At 39.6% G+C, this 24,940-nt stretch overlaps 1 protein-coding gene across 3 annotated transcripts; it reads left to right on the top strand.

The window, feature by feature from the left end:
- Window positions 1–1,465: 1,465 nt before the first annotated feature.
- LOC145494357 (uncharacterized) lies at window positions 1,466–24,868 on the top strand. 3 transcript variants are annotated; one of them, XM_081473800.1, is made up of 21 exons: window positions 1,466–4,672; window positions 8,719–8,833; window positions 9,388–9,421; window positions 9,765–10,240; window positions 10,495–10,515; window positions 10,825–11,076; window positions 11,764–12,060; window positions 12,834–12,949; window positions 13,590–13,654; window positions 14,005–14,150; window positions 14,808–15,098; window positions 16,407–16,528; window positions 16,908–17,070; window positions 17,693–17,803; window positions 18,383–18,555; window positions 18,839–18,961; window positions 19,877–19,947; window positions 21,230–21,270; window positions 21,407–21,503; window positions 22,125–22,224; window positions 22,669–24,868. In XM_081473800.1, the coding sequence occupies exons 2-21, from the start codon at window positions 8,773–8,775 to the stop codon at window positions 22,765–22,767; spliced, it is 2,859 nt and encodes a 952-aa protein (XP_081329926.1). In that variant the 5' UTR covers window positions 1,466–4,672; window positions 8,719–8,772; the 3' UTR covers window positions 22,768–24,868. The 3 variants fall into 3 exon arrangements, with proteins under 3 accessions (XP_081329926.1, XP_081329925.1, XP_081329924.1); XM_081473799.1 differs by lacking the exon at window positions 1,466–4,672 and adding an exon at window positions 7,667–8,015; XM_081473798.1 differs by lacking the exon at window positions 1,466–4,672 and adding an exon at window positions 7,667–8,020.
- The last annotated feature ends 72 nt before the right edge of the window (window positions 24,869–24,940 follow it).

Below are 24,940 nucleotides of genomic sequence, written 5' to 3'. Positions count from 1 at the left end.
AAAACTAAAGAATTGCATACACGACTTTATACCATGCCATAGAAAATACGGCCAATCGGAATACAGGAAAGCCGTTGTATATTTGACGTTATAATCCATCAAATATTTTCGCTCGCGCGCGATTAGTCTTAACGCGTCAAGTGACCGAATATTCCCCAGCTAAAACTGGGGAATATCTGATATTAGTATATACCACACAAGTGAATAGTACTTTTCGCGCACGCTGATTGGCTAGCTGGGAGGTGATTAGCCAAGTGCTATTCACATCCGAGCAGCCGAAGAAAAACAAAATGGCTTCCCGTTTCAAATAAAGTTGCTCTTAAACAAATCAAGTTACTCTTTGGTCCGCTAGTTATTCCGCCTGTGTGGTATATACTAAAACAATTATTCACCTCAGTGTCGGTGAAGGTGGTGGATTTTTACCTCTCCGCTTTGCGGCTCGGTAGATATCCACCACTATTCACCTCCACTTCGGTGAATAATTGTTAATCATAATCCATCAAATATTTTCACTCGCGCGCAATTGGTCTAAACGCGTCACGCAACTGGGGAATATCCGAGAATATTCCCCAATTTTCAAAACTGCACGTTTTGCGAAAAATATTTGAAGGATAACAAACACAATAGCCTTCATTTCACGTGGAAATATCCTCGAATATTTGTCCTTGGACATTGTCTGTTCCTCAAAGCCCACAGTTTCCTCCAGCTACACTCTCGGAAAACTGTTCGCTTCTCGGAACAAATAATGTCCAAGGACAAATATCCAAGCCTATTGTCGCGCTAAATGGAGGCTATTGTTTATGTATTTCACTTGACCTTCCCATCATGCGCTGCGCGTATGCTCCACTGATTGTGCTGGCCACTGTATTTTCTATTGCATAATATAAAATAGTTATGCAGCGCTCTCTCGTGGGTTACCATGAAATATCCCACTTGTCATTTCCTTGGTGACTCGTGGGATATTTCATGATATACCACTGCCGCCGACCGGTTAGCTCAGTTGGTAGAGCGCCGGACTTCTGTGCGGGAGGTCTAGGGTTCGAGCCCAGACCGGACCAACACTCAGGGTCTTAAAATAACTGAGGAGAATGTGCTGCCTTTGTGATGACATCTGCAAATGGTTAGACATTCTAGTCTTCTCGGATAAGGACGATAAACTGTAGGCCCCGTCTCCTGCATCTTCACGGTTATGGTCAGCAGGGGACGTTAAAGAACCCACACACTTATCGCAAAGAGTAGGGCATGGAGTTCCCGGTGTTGTGGCCTGGTCTTGTTCCGAAATTACATTGGGGGCATCTGTAAAAATAAATCCTCATTCGTTGTAAACTGCTCAATTGCAGTCTGTCTAAGACCCCCGCAAAGTGTTGTAAAGCGCATTGAGCATATGGAAATGCACTATATAAATACCGTCATTATTATTATTATTTATACCACTCGAAGCGCTGCATAACTAATATATACGTAGGACATAGCAACGACTAGTAAGCAACTTCAGGTTTCTTAAGAGCGGTTTTCATTTCAGTATCGAAAGTAATTAGACAATTACTTTGGTTTTGACTTGCTGAGTAGTCTAATTGGTAAGTAATTGGTTTGGTTTTGGTTTTACGACACCGCTCTATATTGTAATTTGTAATTGCATTTAGTTTTAGTTTAGTTTAGTTTATTTTAGTTTATTTTAATGAGAAACCAGAAACTGCAAGGGACCGCATACGATAAACGCTGCCAACGTAGGATCTACATGAGATCTGATAAGCCAAAAAATGTATGAAGATAAATAGTAGACTGGAAGGCTGATACTACGTGAAAAACGTTTCGAGACACCAACATGAAAAGAACCGATAAAGTAGGATCGCAACAGTGGACAGCTGTTTCGCCCTTCTTGGGGCTCGTCAGCACTGTGTAGTGAAGATATAACTCACTTGCGCCCCGAAACACGCTTTGTGGCAACGAGTGTTTCGGGGCGCAAGTGAGTTCAAAGTACGGAACTTGATATAGTGAACGGGTCATTTTGCAATTTATGTGCGTTGGCTGTTTGGATGGCGTTACATATCTTCGCTACGTTGGTAAAGAAAATAAAAAAAGATAAGTTCTTTTGGTGGAAAACAGACTAAAAACTTAGGAAATTATAATAATTTAGAAAGCGCTAATTCCTGATTTCAAATGAAAAAAAAAACATTCTTTTAAACCGCTGTGCTGGAACGAAAATTGTGATTCATGTTGCGATCGATCACACCGACTATCAATCTAAAAAACAGCAGGGAAAAACTACTCCTCAAGTTTTCTTCGTTCTTTTTACTAGCCCAGCCTCACCTTTGGGTATTTATAGTACTCTTCTTCTACCGCTTATGCTGCTAACGATAACAGCAAAAAGAAAACGTTAACATTATTCGCGGGTATTCGCGTTTATTCGCGTGGAGTAGCTGGCTTTAATGAGCAGCGGACTGCCCTCACGCGTGCACAAAGTACGATCTTGCAAAGTCGAGATTTTATTTTGCGCGTAGAACCCGCGCTAAAAATTACTTATCCACGAAGCTAATATCTCAAAAACTGATCCGTTGACCCTACTTTTTTAATGGGTGCAAAAAAATATTGAAGAGCAAAAACGGAATGCATGTGCGAAATTTAAAAGAAAAAAACTGTGGAGTGGAATTTTTCCAATCTTGAAATTTCCATTTTTTTTAATTTTAAGCAAAATCTACTCCACAGAATTTTTTCTAATTTTACCGGTTTCTTGTTTTGTGTGTAATAAAAAGATTTTTATAAGAAAACAACAAATGGGGTCGCCGGCTTAGTTTTTAAGATAGACGGGCAATTGATGGCAAAAAGTGGGTCAAGTTTGTTTCTATGCAACAGAACAGTGCAACCTTAATTTATGACTTAAACACAACGAAAGGTACAGTGGAGAGTTACCTTGAAAAAATTGCACAGCCATTCAAAACAGTGAAAAATCGCACCTAGTTCTAAAAGTCTCAAAAAAGCAGACAACTGTTTTAAGCCACGTCAAGCTGGAACTCACTTGTTGTTTTGGTTTGCCGCTTCCCTGCTATGAGAAGAACCCGGCTTGGGTTCTGATTGCGAAAATGGTTTTATGACTAACGGCTTCCTGGACAAATTCCCAGGTTCAAACTCTTAACTTAATTACATTCTGATGAAACAGGAGCCATAATCAGAGCAGCTTACGACGAAAATAGTTAAGCAAAATTCCAGCAGTCATAAACGTAGAGTTGTGGACCAAAAATATAAAAAAAATTCGGGAATTTCGGACGCCATTTTTCCCCGCGCTACATCCGCAAAAATCCACGCAGCATGTACGCCTGTGTGCCGCACGCGATGCCGCAATTTTTTATAAAAATAGAAACATTGTCCCATATCATAGGGACAGCTCCTGGATGAAAATAATTGACAAAGGTTCCCTATGAAAAAAATTACAACAATTCAAAACATAGTTGCTGACCAATCATACTCAACACTTGCATTTTAAGCAGAGAATCCCAGGGGCAAGGGCTATTTGCATTTCAAAAGACTCCTCTCACAAGCCTCAGTTGCAAGCTAGTTCCAATCCAATACCGAGAATAAGGAAGCGGTCTGTTATCATCCTCGATGATATGTATTTGCAATCTGAACGAGGGTTTTACATGCATCGATAAACTGCTTTGTGGGCATGCATAAAATTCGCAGACAAAAAAACTGCTTTTGTGTTTGGGATATAGCAAAGAGATTGTAAGCTGAAGATGGAAGTGCTGAAGTCCAATTATGGTAATCCAGCAACGCAACACGGCCATTTATAATATGGGCTTGTAACGCTGAACGATGGTGATTCGAATCGTAAGAAGTGAACAAGAATCTAACAGCGCTGTGACTTGTCGACAGCATTTTGCATAAATCAGAGAAAACATGGAAAATTATTTCCATAAACGTTCATGCTGATTTTGTTTTGAAAACAACCTCGTCATCGCTCTTTAATAGCAGATGATCATTACTGTAATTAACTCTTGCTACCGCTCTGAGTGTTATTAATATATTCACACTGTCGGGATTATTACAAATTGCATCATATTCATCAGAATAATTCTTGAACTAGCTTGAATCTCATTCGTTAATTGGCTATAGTGTAGGACAGTATTGTATACAGTACAGTATTGTATAACAAATTGTATACAGCTGTTTCGAGAAAGGTTGTCTCACAAACGAGGAAAATCTTACGCGACAATGTCGAAAGTTGTTATTGGTAATGGTGGTTTTACGGTTGCTTGTTTGAAGCTCAAGGTGTTTCAGCGTGATAGAAGGAGACAGCACAAACACGTGTATTCATGCTTTTTCCTTCCTTCTTGCTGAAACACTGTGAACCTCAATCAAACAACGCTAAACTCTTACGAACCATATTACCAATTGGCACATTTACACTTTTGTGAGACAATCTTTGTCGAAACAGCTGTAATTTAGCATGTGGACAACAGATGAGACTATTGGCATGTTTTAATTTCCGCCTCTGCGCAGAGGTGACCTTGTAAAGGTCACGCCTCGACTCAGAACATTTTGATTGCACTCATTCACGCCTGATCTGTTCTACCGACACTGTTAACTAGTGAACATGCAGAGCATTTGTTTGCCATTTCGGTGGGTTAACCGACTTTAACCGTCTTTCAACGAACACAGATCATTAGCTGAGAAGGTGAGGTAAACTAACTTGATCCAACCTCAAAGTAAGATAAGAGCTTGGAATGTAGATCTTGGTCATATAGCATTAAACTTCCGGGTAATAACTTTTCGATTCAAACTGACGAATCTCGGTACTTTTGGTAACAGAACCATGCAGTGAAATCAAGTAATAAGATGAGAGTTTTTACAAATGTGGTAACTTTTGTCCGTAGCTACAACGATAGTATGAGTCCAACTGTCGGTAGTTGGGAGAAACAATACTCTAGCGGGATTACGTAAGCGCATTTTCAAGTAACCGCGTAATGGCCGAATTTACACCAGGGACGAGAGACCCGCTCGAGACTGGTTTGCGTCTGTGACGAATTCAGTTCCTAGTCCCGTCTTCGTATGAAAACGGGACTGCCTTGGCGCACTAGAGCCTGCTTGCAGCCTCAATCAGCCTCATCAGTGAATCGCCGGTCGTAGCGCATGAGAGCTTGCTCGCAGCCTAAAACGGGACGGGCCGGATTTCAACGGGAGACTTGATAAAATATTCAGTTCATGGAAAGAGATCAATTAATTAGAAGACTGAATATCGGGGTACTCTGAATCAGTGATGGGACTTTTCGGATTTTATTGCTGTCCTAATTTTCATTCCATTCCCGAAGAATTTACAGGGAGGGACTGGTCGCAGCGGCTTGTCCCACGAACTGTTCACACGAAGCGTTTTGAGGAACAAGTCGCAGGGACTTGTCCCAAAAATTCAAACCAGTTTGAATTCGTGGATGGGACTTGTACCCGCGACTAGTCCCTTCGTGTGTGTCGACCTTTAGACCAATCGCGCGCGAGCGAAAATATTTCAAATCTATAGTATAGATTTACGAATTTGTAACAACGAGCGAGGAAAAAGAGAAGGAATGAGTGAGTGCGCGAGTATTATCGAGTAATTCATCGCATAGCGTGTTCATTATTCCACTACATTTTTCTTGTTATTTACTTAACTTGGAAAATGGGGTACTACAAAAAAAATAGAGAATGCTGCTGTGTAACAACCAATCTTGTTATACCTCTCAACCTAAATACGTTTTCCGATTGGAGGAGAACGTGTCACGTGCCGTGGGTCAAAACTCACTAACTCCCTAGGGCGAACAAAACTCACTGACTCCCTTGGGAAACAACAACTTGAACTTTCGACTTGCACGTGATCAGGTAGTGCACCTTGAAACCGCGGCAAATTTGATGGCCAGCCGGCATCAACCAAATAATTCTTTCACAGTCTTTTTTCTATTTTTGAGTTGAGAGGTATAACAAAACACTTAATGACTGGCCCCACGAGAAACAGTGAGACCCTCAATGTTCTCCGTGGCGAAGTTCATTAAAAGAGAACATTGAAAATACAGAATGTTTTCTCATTTCTCCGACGTTTCGGAGAACGATTTGGAAAATAATTCCTGGATAATTCAATTCGCAAAGATAAAAAGACGGATGATTCTCTGTTTAATACTCGACCTTTAAACCGCAAAGCTGTTGAATGAATAAACGCATATACACACTTCCAAGTGTCAAAGGACAATTCAGTCCGCGAGATTTAGCTTGAGCGTAAAGTTTAATATTGCAGTGAAATCCCTATTTTTCAAACCTCCAAGGGAAACGAAAATTGGTTTGAAAAAACGGGCAGTTCGAGAAATCGGGGGTAAAATTACAGTGTACGACTGAGGAGGGGGAACGACTTTTGGTTCGAGTCATCGTGAAGATCGAAAAATCGAGGGTTCGAGAAATCGGATTCCACTGTACATAATATTTTCAGAAATTACTGGAAGTCGTTATGTGATAGTTCGTTTGGTTCTATCAACTGTCATTTCGAGCTTGTAGCAATTTTGCCGAAGAATCATTGCCTTTCTGGTCATTGCTTCCTCAGTGCCGTAAAGATCTTTAAATGCGTTAATAAACTCTTCCCTGACTTCTAAATCAAGAAATTTACTCCGCGCTCACAAATTCACACCAGAAATACTAAACAACGCGGTCAACTGAACATTTCAAGGTGCCGTCGAACCACCGAACACTGTGGTCCTTCACCTACTGTGGTGCTAGGCTCTGAAATAATTTAAGAGACGATGTTAAATCTTCAGACTCTGTCTTTAGGAAAAGAATTGTTTACCTACTTTTTTCTGATTTAACTATGAATTTGCAAACAGTAAATCTAATCCACTGTATCACGGCACGTAGTTATTACCTCAGTTATTTGGTTATTTTTTTAAAGTTATTTTAGTATGGTAGTTATGTAGTCTGTAACTGAAAACCCTTGTAAGGAGTTGCAATAAAGTATGTATGCATTGGCGGATTTAGGGAAGGGGGCGCCCCCTTTATTTTGGGTAAAAAAAATCGCAGAAGGAAAAAGTCCCCCCCCACCCCCTCCCCGTAGCTCCGCCACTGGTCATACGTGTTGTATCTCTACTGTATTGTATTTGTATTTTGTGCATAAGGAGGCAATTAAAAAAAAAGTTTTCATATTTTTCTTCTCGGACTTATTTCATGGTGTACTTTTATACTTGTCTTTTTAAAAACTTAAAAACCCAGTGATAATAAAATCTCATCAAGAGCCCAAAAAAGAAGTTAACATTTTACTACAGCAGGAGCTTCCTGACTGCAGTCAGAAGCGATGTTTTGTCAGACAAAAAAAAAATGTGCTTGTGCTTGCGATATAGCAGAGAGATTATAAGCTTTAGGGTTTGAACGAAGATAAAGGTACTGAAGTCCAATTATGGTAATCCAGTAACGCAACACAACCACTTATATAATATGCGCTTGTAACGTTGAACAATTTTAATTCGAATCGCAAGAAGTGAGCAAGAATCTAACAGCGCTGTGATTTGTCGACAGCATTTCGCAAATCACAGAAAACATGGAAAGTTATTTCCATAAACATTCTTACAAGTTGATTTTGTTTTGAAAACAGCCTCGTCGTCGCTCTTTAATAGCAGATAATAATTATTGTAAACAACTCTTGCTCTGAGTGTAATTAATATATTCACACTACCGGTATTTCACGTTGGTTTGTTGCAAATTGCACCACATTCATCAGAATAATTCTTGAACGAACTTGAATTTCATTCCTTAATTGGTGTCGGACAGTTCGGCAAAAACAACAACTTATATAATTTGGCATGTGGACACCAAATGAGACTATTGGCATGTTTATTTCCGCCTCTGCGCAGAGGTGACCTTGTAAAGGTCGTCTCGACTCAGAACATTTTGATTGCACTCATTCACGCCTGATCTGTTCCACCGACACGGTTATGCAGAGCATTCGTTTGCCATTTCGGTGGGTTAACTGACTTTAACCGTAATTGAAGGAACACAGATCATTAGCCGAAAAGGTAAGGTAAACTAACTTGATTCAACTTCAGAGTAATATAAGAGCTTGGGATCCCGGGCTTGGAATGTAGAACTTGGTCAAATAGCTTTAACTTCAAGATGATAACTTTTCGATTCAAACTGACGAATCTCGGTACTTTTGATGACTGAACCATGCAGTGAAATCAAGTAATAAGATGAGAGCTGTTACAAATGTGGTAACTTTTGTCCTTAGCTACAACGATAGTATGGGTCCAATTGTAGGCAGCTGGGAGAAACAACACTCTAGTGGTCTTACGTCAGCGTATGTCAAGTAACCGCGTAATGGCCGAATTTACACCAGGGACGAGAGACCCGCTCGAGACTGGTTCGCGTCTACCATGAGTCCCGTCTCCGTGTGAAAACGAGACTAGGCTGCCAGTAGCCCGGCTCATGTGCTAAGGCACGAGCGGTGAAAGTCAGTGAATCGTGCCGACGTTCATGAGACCCTGCTCGCGGGCTAAAACGGGATGAGACAGAATTGTGACATGAGACCCGATAAATTATTCAGTTGTTGAAAAGAGACCAATTCAAAATTAGAAGGCTGAATCAGCTTCTATGACCGGGGTACTCTGAATCAGTGATTACTCTTTTTGGATTTTATTGCTGTCCTAATTTTCATTGCATTTCATAACAATTCAACCGCAATAACCATGAACTTCTTGTCTTCTTTGATCATTATACCAGACAAGCGTGACGTCAAAAGATTGACACATAAGTGTGACCTACGGCCCTTGAAACATGAAAATAATTCAAGCAGTCAGCATTCTTGTCATCTCGTGCATAAGCGGAATTAATTGCGGTAAGTGGAGAAAATTTACCTTTTAGTCTTCACGTATTTATTTATCACCCGATAGAACGGTGTTCAGTTGAGTATGCAAAAACTACTCCGGCCGATCACAAAGGACACAGACAATCCTATGAACCAATCAAAACTACAGCCGATTACATGTAGCTGACATAAAGCGCGGGAAAAGATGCATGTATGAGTTAGTCGCGAGCGGTTTTGGTTTTACATCTGATCTGACGAGAAAGTGGCGCATGACTTTTAAACCAATCACAAAGCGCGGTGATGCAAAAGAAAAGAAAATGCGTATTACTTTGGTCACCCAAGTGAAAAGCGTTCTAGTATCCCAAAGTAGGCTATTTGACGCAGGGAATCTTCGAGTATTAAATGCATCCATGTCTAACTGCACTGGCCAATCTAGGGGGAGGGTCCTTGATCCCCCACTCCGCCCCCTACAGGTATGGAGCCTGCCTATCAAAAATTCCTGGATCTACCCCTTGAACCGTGGTGGATTCTGTGATGTTAATTTGAGACTTGCCTCTAATTGTTTTCCCTTTCTTATCAAACAGAAAGTAATTATACTGAGGTGGAGTCGAATTCGAGGTGAGCACTGGAAAAATATTGTATGAAATGTTTTAGTGTGACTTCATTTCTTTTGTGAAATTCTTAATATATCTGTGGTATATTCTCGTGCCCATGCCATTTTCGTATCTCTTAGCCAACGGGCCCTTCGTTCTCGTGCCAAGGCCCCAGCCCTTTTCGCGTCGGTTTCTCAGCCGGTGTGGGGACGAGAATGACTGATTTATGGTACTGGCCAAACATCAGGATCAAACGAAACAAAGGCTCGAAAGTTCCCACATTTAACTTTGAGCTTTTTGCCCGAGATGGTAAATGCTTTCACTGACATGATAAGTTATTGCGTTTTTTCCCTTTGTTTTCGTTTCAGCTGCGTGCCTGCCGAACCTGTAGTAAATGCTTCGACAAAAAATGCTGCTTGTATTTTTTACAACTACACGACCAAAGACGGTATTTGCAGGAATTCAATCTCAAGTCTCTACGTGTTTGGCAATAGTACTACATTGCAGTATGGAGAAACTCAAATTGCGAAAATGGCACGTTTCTTCCGCGAAGTTAGCTCCGTTCAAATATCAGAACAGTGTGAACCGCTTATGATAGACTTATTTTGCCGATATCATTTCCCGCCATGCGATACGTCGCTGGCCAGACCTCACGCCCGGCGGATATGTCGCATTTCATGCGCGTATCTGGTCCATGGCTTGTGCGAGAAGGAAATGGAGTTTTTCAGGGAGGCAATTGCAGCAGTTCCTGGCCTGCTGGACAAAAACATACTAAATTGCACTCTGTATGACACTGCAAATGGAGGGGATGTTCCGGAATGTTATCAATACCACACTGTACCAGGTCAGTATCCGGGGGGAGGGGGAGAATACTCAGGCTCGCAGGCTTATCTCTTAACAATGAATGAACTTGCTCCGTCTTTTGATACCTTTCTATCAGTATATAATTACCAATTTTCTGTGTCTGCCCCGTCGTCTTTTCTTCTCTTGCTTCTCGGCGGGTTTGGCATCTTTCGTACAAATTAAGAATACAATTTAATTAATGCTTTCCAATTATCTCGTTTGGCGTCATTTAATATTTCTCTACCTTTACTACAGGCGATGATACCAAGAGCACAGGTCAGTGATATTTAACATTTTTAAATTATTGATTTTAATTTTAAGGAACCCTCTGTGATTCCCGATATGTTTCGGTACTGTTGCATAAGCTGGTGTTGTAAGTCTTCTAACCTCTCTAAAACCGCAGTAAAACCAAAACCAAAACCAAAGTAACCGCTTGATTACTTTCGACACTCAATTGAAGACCACTTTAACCTGAATTACATTTGGAACTCAACTAAACAAAATGAAAAATCTCCAAGACCTGAAGGTATGACCAGTAGCTACTATTATTTTACAGCTAATGACAGTATGTTACATTGCTTATAGACTGTTACTATGGTGTCGGAGTTGGTTACCGTGGCAACGTCAACATCACCCAGTCCGGTCTCACTTGTCAGGCGTGGAGATCACAGTGTCCTCATCGTCACTGGCGGATTCCTGAAGATGTCGCTGATGGACAGAATGACTCCAACGCGTGTCGTAACCCAGATAGCAGTGCCCCGGATGGACCTTGGTGTTACACCGCTGACCCAAACGTGCGATGGGAATATTGCAACGTGTCGCGATGTCCTCCAAGAGGTTTGAATAGTTTATAATTTTTTGTTCTTCGGAAGAAATAAAAAAAGAAACTATGAATTGACTATGTGAACTGAAAACTAACAAAAATTTTCAAGAAGTAGATAGCATGGTAAATGATACTCTAAGCTGTGTCGAATTTCTTCATATTCTAGACTACCTTGCTATTATCCGTATTTCTATCGCACGCCGATAGTATTTGAAGGATCTCGCTTTTCACTAACTGTTACCGCAGTTGTCATACACCAAATGAGTGAGCGGCACTTCCGCGCAGTCTAATTGTTTTATCGTAGCTTGATGACCATAAACAACAACAACAGCAACAACAGCCGGAACCTTTATTTCAGCTAAAACTACTGAGAGGAGTCTCCGTTCTGAGACTAACACACCTTGATACCTTAATAATCACCCAGTACTCCAAGCCTGTTCACTGCTACAGGCTGCAGCCATGCACACATTATCATTAACTCAGTTTCCATTTAATGATAATGGTAGTGTATGCGTAATGAATTTTATTTAACGATAATGTATTAGCTACGGACTGTTTCAGTGAACAGGTAGACTGCATGATAGTTAAGGTATCATGCAGTATCTTCTTCATGAAAAAAAAAAAAAAAAAAACTAAAAATAACAATTAAAAAAATCATTACATTTTCATATATTTATTCTCGGTTGCTTCTATCTCACTAGTTCCCGAAGAAGCTCCTTCTTCCCTCAAAGGCTATCCTCTTAATTCAACTGCCATTCACATCTCGTGGAGAAGGTTGCCTCCCTCCCGCTATAAAGAACAGCTATTGGGCTATCGTGTAAAATACAGACGCCTTGCTTCTCGGACATACAAAGGAATCAATATCACAAGCAACTTCACAGAGACCGTCCTGAAAAGACTTTTCGCACAAACTGAATACGAGATCCAAGTCAATGGTTTTAACGAAATAGGCCATGGGCCGGCCAGCAAGGTCCTCGTAGTAAAAACAGTCTCAGTTGGTATGTTGGAAATTTTTTCCTCTTGCTTCATACAGTATGGTTTTCATATATAAGGTGTGACTATATAGGTAACAAAAGAGTACATGTAGTACTGTACCTTCCACATTACTTGCAAAAAATTTCGGACGTTTAATTTTTGGTAATGGCAGTGGCAATTCGGACAAATTTCGGACAAAAATTTTGGGCACTTTACTGAAACATAACTGAAGTTAATTTGCGACTACAAAACACGAATTATTCTGTGAAAATGATAGTTTTACCGTAAACTCAAGGTTTTACAAATACACCGACGGGAAAATGACCCAAATTCATACTTATCTCAACCAGTTTCTTTGCGTATTTCAACTAGTAGCTTTGGAGTTACTTAAACGTCTTACACTGTACTGTAAATATTTCGAACTCTTAAATTAAAAGTTTCGCACGGGTTTATTTTTGGAAAGTTTTTTCGTCCAAAATTTTTTGCAAGTTATCTGTAGGTTTTATATCTGGAAAATAGTGATATATAAAGACAAAAGCAATTTCTCGGTCTAACGAGAAGGGAGCTTAGAAAATGAGCTTTGATATTGTTCTTACAATTTTCCATCATTCGCACAATTTATATACCTTTCGTCTTTCACGGCGGTGCCAAATTTCCCGCCTCAACCAAAATGGTGGGTTCTTCAAGGAAACTGCAAATGGAACACATTTTACTTAACAGAAATTTCGGGAAATTTCTAAATGGCCTCTGTCTCCTTAAATATAATTGCAGTGTATTTATGTTATGATTTTTTCAGGTGAAGTTGCTGTCGATCTAAACATTCAGTTGGTGATAGATGCAGATTTTAACAACGATCTTCTGAATCGAAGTAGCAACAAGTTTATGGCTATGGAAGAACAGATTAGAGCGGCGGTGAGAACAGATTTTGTCTGCTTGAAGGGCTATCTTCTGTACGCTACTCGGCAATTCATACAACTAACTTAAGTAGCCCCCACCTCTGGGGAGACCCATGGAGAAAACCCAACCCTGCTCCCCTATATTTGATCTATAGTCATGTAAATTTGCCAGCAGGTTATTCAAAACCACATCAACCGTCCTTTAAAGTGGTCCTCTGTATTCTAGCCTTTTTTCTTAACGACTCGTTGTTTGCGCAAAACCAGTCTTAAAGGAGCTCAGTAACGGTATTTTGAGTTATTCTGGCTACGTACAAAATTACCGTTAAATTGAAGGAAACCTGAAAATAGTAGTTCACTAAGATAGAAAAATACCAAAGAGATAATAATAAACCATAAAGGAACAGGGATAGTCAAGGATGGAGAAGATTGACACGGATAACAAACCACTAACTATCGTACTAACTGGAAAAATTGAGGCTACATTTTTCAAGATGACTGAAACCGTGACGTCGCTCCTTTAAATGGGCTTGGTCACGCTATGAGAATGCGCGTCGGGTTCTTCCAATTGTCACATGCGTCAAATTTGTCAGTAGAAAAACGTTCAACGAGTAATATAAGTTGCATAGTTCAACTTATCTGTTTTAATTCAATTGTAGATCATGCGTCATTACAACAAATCTTCCGTTTTGAAGATCTTTGACATTCAAGTCTTGAGGTTCAGGTAGGTCCATACTTCCATACCATCCCACAACAACGTCACCATGACGTCATCATTCTACAATCTTCAGTACCTTAAACCTGCTACTCTATGACCTAACCATCACCGGCTCCATTTTTGTTTGACCGCTCGTTGTCCCTTTCTCGCTCGAAGTACCCTCATTATGGCACGGACGTATAGCATAGCCGGCTAGTGTATTAGATGAGAAGAAATATAGTTTTGTTTTCCCTATATCCAACCTGTTGTGCGCTTGCACCCGAAGACGGGAACGAAACCGCACTGGAAGGAGTTCATATTTTCTATTCACCGTGCTTAAACACAACTACTAACAGCAAAGTGTCCTTATTTCGTAGCATGGGAAGTGTGGAGGCCGACCTCGAGATCTTGGCCGTAATAAACTCCAACACGACGAGAAAGGCTGAAGCTCTTAATCATTTAGTCGAGGGACTTGACTCTGGCATATTAGAAGGACTGAATGTTTCTGCAATACGAGTTCTAGGTAAGCAATTCAAGCGGTAAGGAGTAGTCTTGTATATCATGGTTCTTTTTCAGCAACAAGCTATAGGACGTTATATTTCAGTCTTATGAAAAAAAAAAAACGGTTTTGGCTCTTCAGAGTGCCAAAATTGGGAGGGGGAAATCCCTGGAGCCCTAGCACTTTGGTACCTTAGAACGCTAAAGTCCTTGAGCACTGAATTGAATAATAATTTATTAGGGAACTTAAGCAATGACGACGGCGACGCCAGGGACGGCGCCTAATAAAACATTGCTTATATTTTACCGCAGTAGAATGGGCCATTTGCTTCATACTACAAATTGATAAGTCAAGTCGGCGAAAAAATTACACTTTAACCTAGAAGAAACACAACAAATGTGACTTAAAAGAGCTACATAACGATTTGAGCAATTTGAAAACTTGAGTCTAACCATCCTTGTTCCTTTATGGTTTCCTGTTATCTCATTGGTGATTCTCTATCTTAGTAAATTACTATTTTCAGGTTTATTTGAACTGAAAGGTAATTTTATACGCGGCCAAAATAACTCAAAATACAGTGACTGAGTTGCTTTAAGCCAATTTAAGAAGCTGTAATCGATCTCTGCTATTCGGTAGTGTTCTATTGACTTCGTTTTTTGTTTTGTTTCTTTTATCGCGTAGAAAATCCCCAGCCCCCAAACGACTTGAGAGCAACAGTTGTACAGACACGTTACATGGTGCTGCAATGGAATCAGCCAAAATACGGGAATTTTTATGGAATACAAAACTACACCATCGAGCAAAAAACGGAGCCCTCGGGTAACTTTATCGTGAAACAGACACTGCCGTACTCTCGCACTGGAATAACCATGGAGGATTTGAAACCCTCAACAGAGTACAGTATTCGAGTGTCAAGCAACAATAAATATGGAAGATCTGATGGTGTTATGATAACACAAACGACACTACCTGGTAATTATTTTCATAAATTATAAAGGTATCAGGTAATTATTAGTGTAAATTATAATTATAATCATAATTATTAACTATAATTGAATACTTTAGCACCCTTTTAATTCCCTAAATATTTTCACGCCATTTTTTCTATTTATATTTATTCAATTCTATCATGTATTTCGAACTTGATAATGATGACATGGAGTCATCGAAACGTCGCTCACTTTTCATATCGCTAATTTTCATTCTAAAATTATAAAGTTGCTAGGTAATTAGTATAATAAATTATAAAACTATCAGGTAATTATTATCATAAATTATGAAGTTGCCAGGTAATTAGTATCATAAATTATAAGACTGTCTGGTAATTATTAGCATAAATTATAACGCTCTCAGGTAATTATTGTCATAAGTTATAACGTTTTCAATCAAGTACATGACGTAAAACCAAAACCAAAGTTATCACTCTAGTCAGTCACAAAAGAAACAAACAATTCAATTAACCAATCAAAACTCGAAGTAAATACTGTTCCCACACGGTAGAATAGTCAAATTCGTGGCAAGGCGATAACTCAGAGTCGAAGATTCCACGAGATTTGTTTGAACCACGAGGTCGACGCTAATACAAAATGGCTTACCGAGTCTCTATATCTGGTCAAGAGGGCATGCGCCCGCGATACAATCAGATAAATCAACGCGACAACCGCTGAAACGGTGAAACATTAACATGTTTCGTTCCTTAACAAATACAGGTACCTGACGCGAAGCGCGGGAAAGCGTGTGCAAGCGCGTCACGATTGGTTTTGGTTTTACTTCTGATTGTGGCGCGAATTTCTGAAGCCAATCGTGTAGTGTAGTAATGCAAATCCAATTACTTATCGACACTCAAGTGAAAACCGCTCTATAAAGGTAATGGACCTTTTCGGCGATACGGCAGCCATTTTAAATTCTGTTGTTTCAAATAGCTATTATGGGATGCGTAGGGGTAAATTAGTATGTATTTGCACCCTAAGCATCCCATAATAGCTAGTTGAAAAATGGCCGCCGTATCGACGAAATTCTAGCAAATGCCATAGGTAAATGGTTGATTCTGAGTTAGCACAGCCCGATTCTAAGAAGAAAAAACCCACCCTTAGCTAAAACCTGGGTTAACATAAATAGTTCAAAAGATGAAAATCAAACTCATTTTTACCCCGGTCTTTATCTCTTTTTTTTTTCTTTTCATCTGTAGTCTTAATTGCTTTGTATTGTTTAAATGTCGAGAAAAACAAACAATAAACAAGTTTGTGTTATGTGTCAGCATGTGTTGTCTTTTGTTTACAGACAACTTCATCCGGGATTTGTTGTTGATCATCGTGTTGCCGCTAAGCCTAGCCGTTTTGTTTATTGTTGTTGTGTGCATAAATGTTCGACCATGTGGCAAACCAAAACCGGAGAAGTATGAGGTAAGCAAACCGTTGACGTATTCTATTTATTAAGTTAAGCTGAGTGAGTGGGCCGCAGATCCAAGCTGTAAGCCCTAGGCTTAAACAAGTTCGTGTAGGCGGGCTTTGGCTGAGCTTATAACTGGGGGGCTTGCATTTCATGGCATCTGGGGAGGAAGACTGATTCTGAAAAAGGGCGTTGATCTGTATTCTCCTTGCATAGTTACTCATTGTCTATTTCTCTTTGAAGTACAATGTTCTGTGAGAACTTAACGTAGTAAATATAGAAAAGTCCGATCGGCTTGTATACGGAAATGAAGGGGCGGGGGCATGGACTGACGGTCAGGACATTGTTTTTCGGTCTGTTAAAGCAAACAAGGGTTTTTTTTTTCTCGCCTAGACACAGTTGTCGATGAAAATCATGGGTGGAGATTGGCTTGAATTTACCCCATCAGATGTTCAACTTCAGCACAAGCTTGGGGAAGGCGCGTTTGGTGAAGCTTATAAAGGTTTGGTGCGAGTCGATAAACAATGGCGTGAATGTGCCGTAAAAAAGCTGAAAGGTAACGCGTTTTGTGTGAGTAAATGAAACTTAGTAACCTACTCACTGAACATCATGATGACTTCGAATTAACCCTAACCTAAAGACAGAATGGCATGAGAATATTGTGATTATTAAAAAGAGGCAGGCAACAAATCCGGCAAACACAAGCTAGTCAGTATGAAAACTGAGGCTGCTTAGGAACCGTCCACACCATGCAAGAGAAATATGAAAACGGCGCTTTCACTTTGAAAACACAACAGATAGTCAGATTCTGTCCGCACTAGACCGGAAGAATCTAAAAACGCAACAATCATCGGTTATTTCGGATTTTTCTTTGAGGAAAACTCAGTCAGGGATATCACAAGATTACCATGACGCCATCGTTTTCAAAAAGCTCCGTTTGCAAAATGTTTTCCGTCCACACGATGACGAAAAGCCCGCGTTTTTCGTGACGGATTAGTGTGGCCGGTAGGCCTAACCGGAGAAACAAATTAAAGCTACGTTTTCAAATTTCTACGGCATAGTGTGGACGCTGCGTGGGTGATACCATTATTTGAAACCACGGTTAAATAATAAATTAGAAATTGTCGTTAAAAATGTTCTGTTTTTTTTTGTTTTTTTGTTTTTTTTTTCAATTACAGTGAATGCAACAGAACGAGAGACAAGGGACCTTATAAACGAGCTTCAAATCATGGTTACTGTTGGTGATCATCCTAACGTCATAAGTCTTATTGGGGCTTGTACAAGAAGCGGTAAGCAATGCAAAGCCAGCAAATAATTTCAACTTTGAAAATGTCTCTACTACGCCCGATTTAGAGTTGCAACCTATAAGTTTCCTAAACCTGCGTTGTTGATTAAAATATATAAGCGTTATTGTCAGAATCTTTAGAGGAAGAATCAGCATAATATAAGAATCTCAAAAGAAAAGTTATCTTCTCGCTGTAATCATCGTTTAAACTGGTCCACGATAAAGAAATGCATTGTCCAAAGTTTGCAATACATTATATTTGTTTTGCCGCATTGATATGTCAAAACATTGTACTTACAATTTGTACAAGTATAAGGTTAACTGTGAAAATCAGATTTCTCCAGCATTTCCACTGAATGAGTGCATAATTAATTCATTAGTAGCGTTTCGACAGAGCCATCCTTAAAAATATTTTATTGAAAATAACTTGTACTGTCAGTTCTTAGAGTGAAATATTGCTTCTTTCAGGTTTGGGGACCCTGCCATGGGCCGGAGAAAGTTATACGCAATACGGTTCTCACTGCAGTTCATTAATATTTACTGAGCGACTTTACTAAAGTTTAAACATTATTACCTTAACCAGGGCCAATATTGGTGGTGGTTCGGTTGGCTGAGAATGGTTGTCTGTTGACTCACTTGAAGAAAAACAGAAAAAACCCTTATGTAAACGACAAGTGTCATGATTCTTCACAAATCGACAAACTAAGGATCGCAAGAGACGTTGCAAATGGAATGTTGCACCTTGCCACCAAAAAGGTACGTGGCATTACCCGTTAAAAGAATAACTGAAGCTAATTCAAAATTCTCGAATCTGATTGGTTACCGGCAGGCTCTTTTTTTTACCGCAAAGTTGCGCAAAATCCAAAATTCTCGTCTTACTTACTTCAAAAAAAATTAAGATAAATATTATGCAGCAGTTTCTTCCAGAACAAGAGATTTCAGGCCTACAACAGATGTAAGTGATGGCAAATATTCGCTGCCCAGACATATAAGAGTGTCATCTAAAGAAACCCATGTTATTTCTTCCTTCGTTTTCTAGTGTGTTCATCGTGATCTTGCAGCAAGAAACGTGCTTCTTGGCAAGAACAATGTTGCCATGGTTTCTGACTTCGGCATGTCACGTGATGTCTACGTAAGCGGTGAATACGAGAATACAACCGGGGTATGAAAATCTATGTAGAAATCATTTATAGTATCTAGCTAGAAGAGTATCTAGGGTGGGTCTTGCTGTACTCAAACGAGTATTAAACTATCAAAGACAAGCGTGAATAGAGACAGAATAGAGTAAACGCAAAACCCTGTTTCCAGATAAACGGGCCATGCACAATCGAATCTGTCGCCGTGTCTTGGAGAAATCACCAAAAACTAATTGCAATTTGTTCTGCACTCAGATCGCATTTTTTGCGAGCAGAAAAACGTAGTCAAAACTGGATTTAAGGTGGCTAAAAACAGTTTCCAGCACTAAGATTTTGATGTGTCGCTATAACCACTCTTGCTGTGGTAATAGGTTACCGTAGCAACTAACAGTATGTCCTGCTTAAAACACCCTTAATTACAGCTTTGGAGACTTATAATTCAAAAACGGCACGGTGAAATCTTTTTATATTATCAAATTTTAATAAGCATGATAAGACGCAACTTTTGGCAAAGTTTTTAAAAAAATATGTACATAGGGTTCAGAGCCACCTGAAAATTTTGAGTTTAGAGTGGTTATAATGACCCATCAAAATCTAACTGCTGGAAACTGTTTTGAGCCACCTTGACAAAAATGCGGCAAAATTGTCCTGATAGTGTTCCTTTAAAGGCGACTAGCTGGTATTTCCTTCACACACAGTTTCCGAAACACAAAATCGAGATAGCAAATTATTTGTAATGAACTTGTTAAAAAGCATAGTCGAATAAAATCAACTACAGATCTAGGCTTTGTAGAGTTAGCCAAAGATCTGTGCTCTTGGTTTTGTCGAGTTCCGTTGAATTGTCGCTGAACGAGAAGCCTACTAATTCCTCACTTGTTTTTCATGGTACCTAAACATTATTTGATCAATTCGTTTGATTTGTTTCTTATGGTCTTTATCAGGGTATGTTGCCAGTTCGCTGGATGGCTCTCGAGTCCTTGGAAGATTACACTTACGACACCAAAACAGACGTGTAAGGGAAGAAAAATTTGACGCCGACCTTCTAGCAGTAACCATTTTAAACCGATGTCTAAGACTAACAACTTATAACTAAAAACTAATCAATCCACGAGTTTGAATGCCCATTAAAATTTACTGGACATTTTATGATTTTAATCATAAAAACCCTACCTTCAATATAGCATGTTGTTATATGGCTAGCCCCTTGAGCGTGCAAGATGAACCAAATTCTGTACCTTGATTGGCTACCCGAGCGGCAAGATGGTGCTATCTTGCCCGCTCGGGACTACCCGCTGTGTCTCGTAAGAACAATTTCCCCGAAAGCCATATAATAAATCCTTTATTGGGCGGGCCAAGCTTGTTCGGTCAAGATGGCTGAATATTGGTCCCGTTATTTTGGCCAATTTCCAGCCATCTTGACTAAACAAGCTTGGTCCATTTATTTGTCGATTATTTCTATTCAGAAAGTGGCGAAAAATACGAATATTTAAGAAACTTCAGAGCGGACAAACGAAATAAGCTTGCGCGAGTTTTGGTGGTGCGCCAGGCTCCAAGTTTGAAAAAATGGCGGGAATTTCGACTACGAACTTTGTATGTTTTCCCAATATTCCCGGTAAACAGCGACATTTTAACGTCACTAATGGAAAGCTGATGTATTGTTTTCGCGGGGAATCAATTTTCATCAGCTCGGACAAAATTAACCTAAAGACGGTTTCCGAGCCCTTTATTTTCGCGCGGTGTACAAGAAATTTCGTTGCAATGACACATTTTTATTCGCAAACACTCTTTACATACTGCATTCATATAAGCAACCCACTGAATATATAAGCAAGAGAACTTCACCGCAGGCAAAGGGAGCCTTGTTTTCTTAACAGTAAAATGCCGAGAAAAAGTCATGCTTGCTCAAGTATAAATAAATCAACCGAGCGACATCCTCGCGCACCTTATTACAGTCCGCCGCTCTTTCCAACCATTGCAGCTTGATTATTACCTGAGTCCGCAGGTAGGGCAAGGGATGCGCAGAAAGCTGCGCAGTACGTTTTTCCACTCTGATCGAATTAAGAAACAGCAACTTCGTCGGCCCATTTTGGAGTAACTCTGAAGCCAAGGCGAAATGCTTTAAATGTTTTCACATAATAAACCTGTTAGTCTGCTCTTATAAAAGACCCTAGTATAAAAGTAATGTACAGGAACAAGACCAGCTGTTTCCCACAAATGATTTGTTAAGGTTAACTAATTTCTACAACTGTTCAAAGCACGTGCTAACAACTTAGGAGATCACGTTTCTTTCGCAGATGGTCATTTGGCGTGGTGTTATGGGAAATACAGTCTGGAGGTAACAGACTTTTAATCATTTTGTCAATATTCTCTCGAGTTTAATGAGCCCGGATAAGCGTCGGGAAAGGTTCCTTAGTTGCACATTAACTATTAAATGATGAAGTCATGTCTACTTTGTTGTTCATTTCTGTAAGGTAAAACGCCGTATTCTGGTCTTGGAGGCATGGACGTTGTCGATTTTCTCAAATCAGAAAAAAGACTAAAGCAGCCAGACGGATGTCCTGACGAAATGTAAATGCTCTGTTTAGGATATTTATATTGTTGTCTGTGCATTGTTTTTGGTAATTAGATTTTCAGTCGTAAACATATTTTGTTTCCAAAAAAATGGTCCTGTAACCAGGTGGTTGATTCATGATTGAGAAACGTTACTCTGGTTTAAAAAATGTAAAAATGTAGTAAAAAATGTTTTGTAAAAGTCCCAACGTTTCGGCTAAAACTTCAGCCTTTCTCAAACCAGAGTAACGTTTTTCAATCATGAATATTTCGTTTCGTTTCGATTTGGTTGTGTTTGCTGGCTAGTTTGAGTTTAGTACAGTGGCGGATCCAGACCTTGAGCTAAGGGGGCAGGGGGCGGCGCTTTTGTTTTGCTTGCCTTGCCGGCTTTTCTTCCTACTGTGATTTCTTCTTTTTTTACCCAAAATAAGGGGGGGCAGCCCGGCCCCCCGGGCCTCTCCCCTACATCCCCCATTGTAGTAGTTCGGTTAAGGACAAGTAGCGCTGTGTAGACGTCAAACATTTCCATTTCTCAAAGTCGACTCTGATAATCCTAGACCCTAGTAAAGTTACTGAGGCATTCCTAGCATTTGAGTAATTTAAGATTGTAACAATTTATTTTTCTTGTCGTAATGACAGCTACGAGATCATGATATCATGCTGGCGCCTAGACCCCTCGGAGCGCCCGTCATTCAGCGATCTTGTGACGTCACTGGAGCGGGAGTTACTCAATAGAGATGTAAGTATTGAATGCCGCTGTTGTTGTTTTAGACGTTATTGTCGTTCTCGTTTCCTGTATCGGTCGTTTTTGTTTGTTTGTTTATTTGTTTCTCTTTTTTCTTTTGTACTTAGATAAAAATAATATATTAAAAGAAAAATACAAACGTCATTACCTGCTACGTTACATCCTATTGTGGTTAACCACAAAACTAAAACAATTTTTGAAATTTTAGCCAGCATGTGTTACGGAGCTAAAATGTCACGCGTTACGCGCATACAGTCTTGCGTGACATATGCCTCACCGCGTCATTGGAAACGGCTGCCGTTTAGCCAGTTTTTCCAACAATTCATTTACTTCCCACTGTAACCAAACTTGCGATGGAGGTCGCTTTTCTCTTTTTATGCCATTATACCGTTAACCTTTGACAATGTTTTTTTTTAATTTTCTTTTCTCTTTTGACAGCACTATCCGAAGGAAAAAGGCCTCGAAACTGAATCTCATGGAAATGTAAATTTCTCAGCCGAAGTCGATAGCCATGAAGAGCAAACCACTTCCTTCTAGTTCATCAGTTCAAGAGAAGAGGGCGAGCATGAGAGGTTTGCATTATGGTGTTTGTGTATCAAGAACAAACGTTTAGTAATGTCCGTCCGATTTATGGAAGGTGCGCGCGTATGAGAGGCGGACGGCAACGGAATATGAGCCATACCTGGGACCAAAGTTGTGGAATAAGCTACCAGGCGAAATCGGAACCCTTTATTCATTTATTCTGTTTATTAGCCATCACTGTACAGTTTTAACAATCGTATTCCTAAATGTGATTTAAGTGTGTTGGTAAAGACGACAATTGCTCAAATTGCATTCTTTGTAATTCTTAACAGAATGAATTTTTCCTTCCTATTGTTAGTTTTTTTTTTTTTTCCTTCTTCTGTTTCTTCTTAGCTAAGTTTTTAATAGTTTATCTCATTAGTTAATAGTTGGTAAGCGTTTTAATAATTTATTAGACAATAGTTAGTAGGTTTTTTATTATATGAAGCGTCCCCAATTAGTAGATGGGTGTTTCCCCTCGGCTAACAAAATTGCGACACGTTAATAAAGTTTATGTATGCATGTAACTAAAGGAGTTACATGCGATACTCAAAGGAATCTGTAAACTATTGAGGGCACCACAACGAAGCGTGAATCTGTTACGTTTTTATACGATTGATGGCTGAATGTGTTCACGCTTTAATCGGTCAGATGTTGTTAACCTTTATATACCGTTGGGTTTTCGTTGTGAGAAGACGTATCTAAATCATTTTGTGGTTAGTAGATGGCTTTTAGCTTGCTGTACAAGGGGATAACATTCCCCCCGCCCCGTTTATACGTCCCAGGCTTAATTATTGCACAAGATATGCACCTTATTTACTCGGTCGCTTTTCAGATAATACGCGCGGATATTTTACAAGTTTCGTAATACGAAGCAAGGAAAAAGAAGAGGAAGAATGAAAAGTGCGCAAATAATCGGTTAATTCATCGCATAAGGTATTCATTATTCCACTACATTTTTCTTGTTATTTATTTGTAAAATGGAGTACTACAGAGTAATAGAGAATACGGCAGTGTAACAACCAATCATGTTTAACGTTTTTGGATTCTTTTTCGCGTTCTGGCACATCACATTCGACGAAATAAGATAAAAGTTAAGCTAGTCCACATTATCATATTTATAACTTATTATACCTTTTTACTGCGCTTTAGCGGCATATCAAGCGAGTTTGGTCGAGCCATGTTTCGTATTCAAAATACCCATGGCGAGACCAAACGACCATGATATAGTAGCAAATTAAGTGACCATGATATCGTAGCCATATTATGTCAGTGACTTGATATCAGGACAGTAGACACGGCTTCTGATTGGCTTATTGCTAGTTTGTGTACGGTAAGGTCAAAGAGCGTAATAGAGAAATAGTGATATCAGTTATTCTATCTTTTGAATTGGAAAATGGTCGGTTTTCCACTCACTCGAGAAGTCGGACACGATTCGAAAGGACCGATGACTTGGCTCGGGTATAAGTTTCAATTTCGAACTTTGCCAAAATTTCCAAACAAAAGGCGCTTTTTAACAGCACCTTACTGCATCTACAAATGTTGCTTAGGCCTATGCTTATGCGCTAGCAACCTCATTCCCAGGGTTTCTCTTCCCTTGAACCGTTTAATTGTAGAAGGGAGACCCTGGGAACGAGATTTATGCGCTAGTGCCTTTAGTCTTTGTAATGATAATTTATCTTGCAAGCAATCTCATTAAACACACTTTATAACAGTGCCATTTGTCTGATGAGTATTATATTCTACCTGTGTCAAATGTACTGCAGGTATGTTTTGTGAAGTCAGCTAAAGGTAACAAAAAATACAGAATGTTTTCTCATTTCTCCGACGTTTCGGAGAACGATTTGGAAAATAATTCCTGGATAATTCAATTCAGGCGAAGACGAAAAGAAGGATGATTCACTGTTACTCGACTTTTAAACCTCAAAGCTGTTTAATGAACTAATATACGCGTATAGATAGTTTCAAGTTTCAAAGGACAATTCAGTCCGCGAGATTTAGCTTGAACGTAAAGTTTTATATTACAGTGAAATCCCGATTTTTCGACGTCCAAGGGGGAAACGAAAATTGGTATGAAAAATCAGCTAGTTCGAGAAATCGGATTCCACTGTACACAATATATGTTCAGAAATTACTAGAAACCGTTAAG

This window comes from Orbicella franksi, chromosome 8 (assembly GCF_964199315.1).
Source record: "Orbicella franksi chromosome 8, jaOrbFran1.1, whole genome shotgun sequence".
Classification (NCBI taxonomy): domain Eukaryota; kingdom Metazoa; phylum Cnidaria; class Anthozoa; order Scleractinia; family Merulinidae; genus Orbicella; species Orbicella franksi.
Note: the sequence above shows the minus strand (reverse complement) of the source record. Positions and strands in the feature narration are given on the sequence as shown.

What these genes read in the sequence shown, in the direction of transcription:
- LOC145494357 (XM_081473800.1), top strand. Translation starts at nt 8,773, where the DNA reads ATGAAAATAATTCAAGCAGTCAGCATTCTTGTCATCTCGTGCATAAGC. An exon ending in TTCTGCAATACGAGTTCTAG is followed by an intron (nt 14,151 to 14,807) that starts GTAAGCAATTCA and finishes TTTATCGCGTAG; the next exon opens with AAAATCCCCAGCCCCCAAAC. An exon ending in TGCCGTAAAAAAGCTGAAAG is followed by an intron (nt 17,071 to 17,692) that starts GTAACGCGTTTT and finishes TTTCAATTACAG; the next exon opens with TGAATGCAACAGAACGAGAG.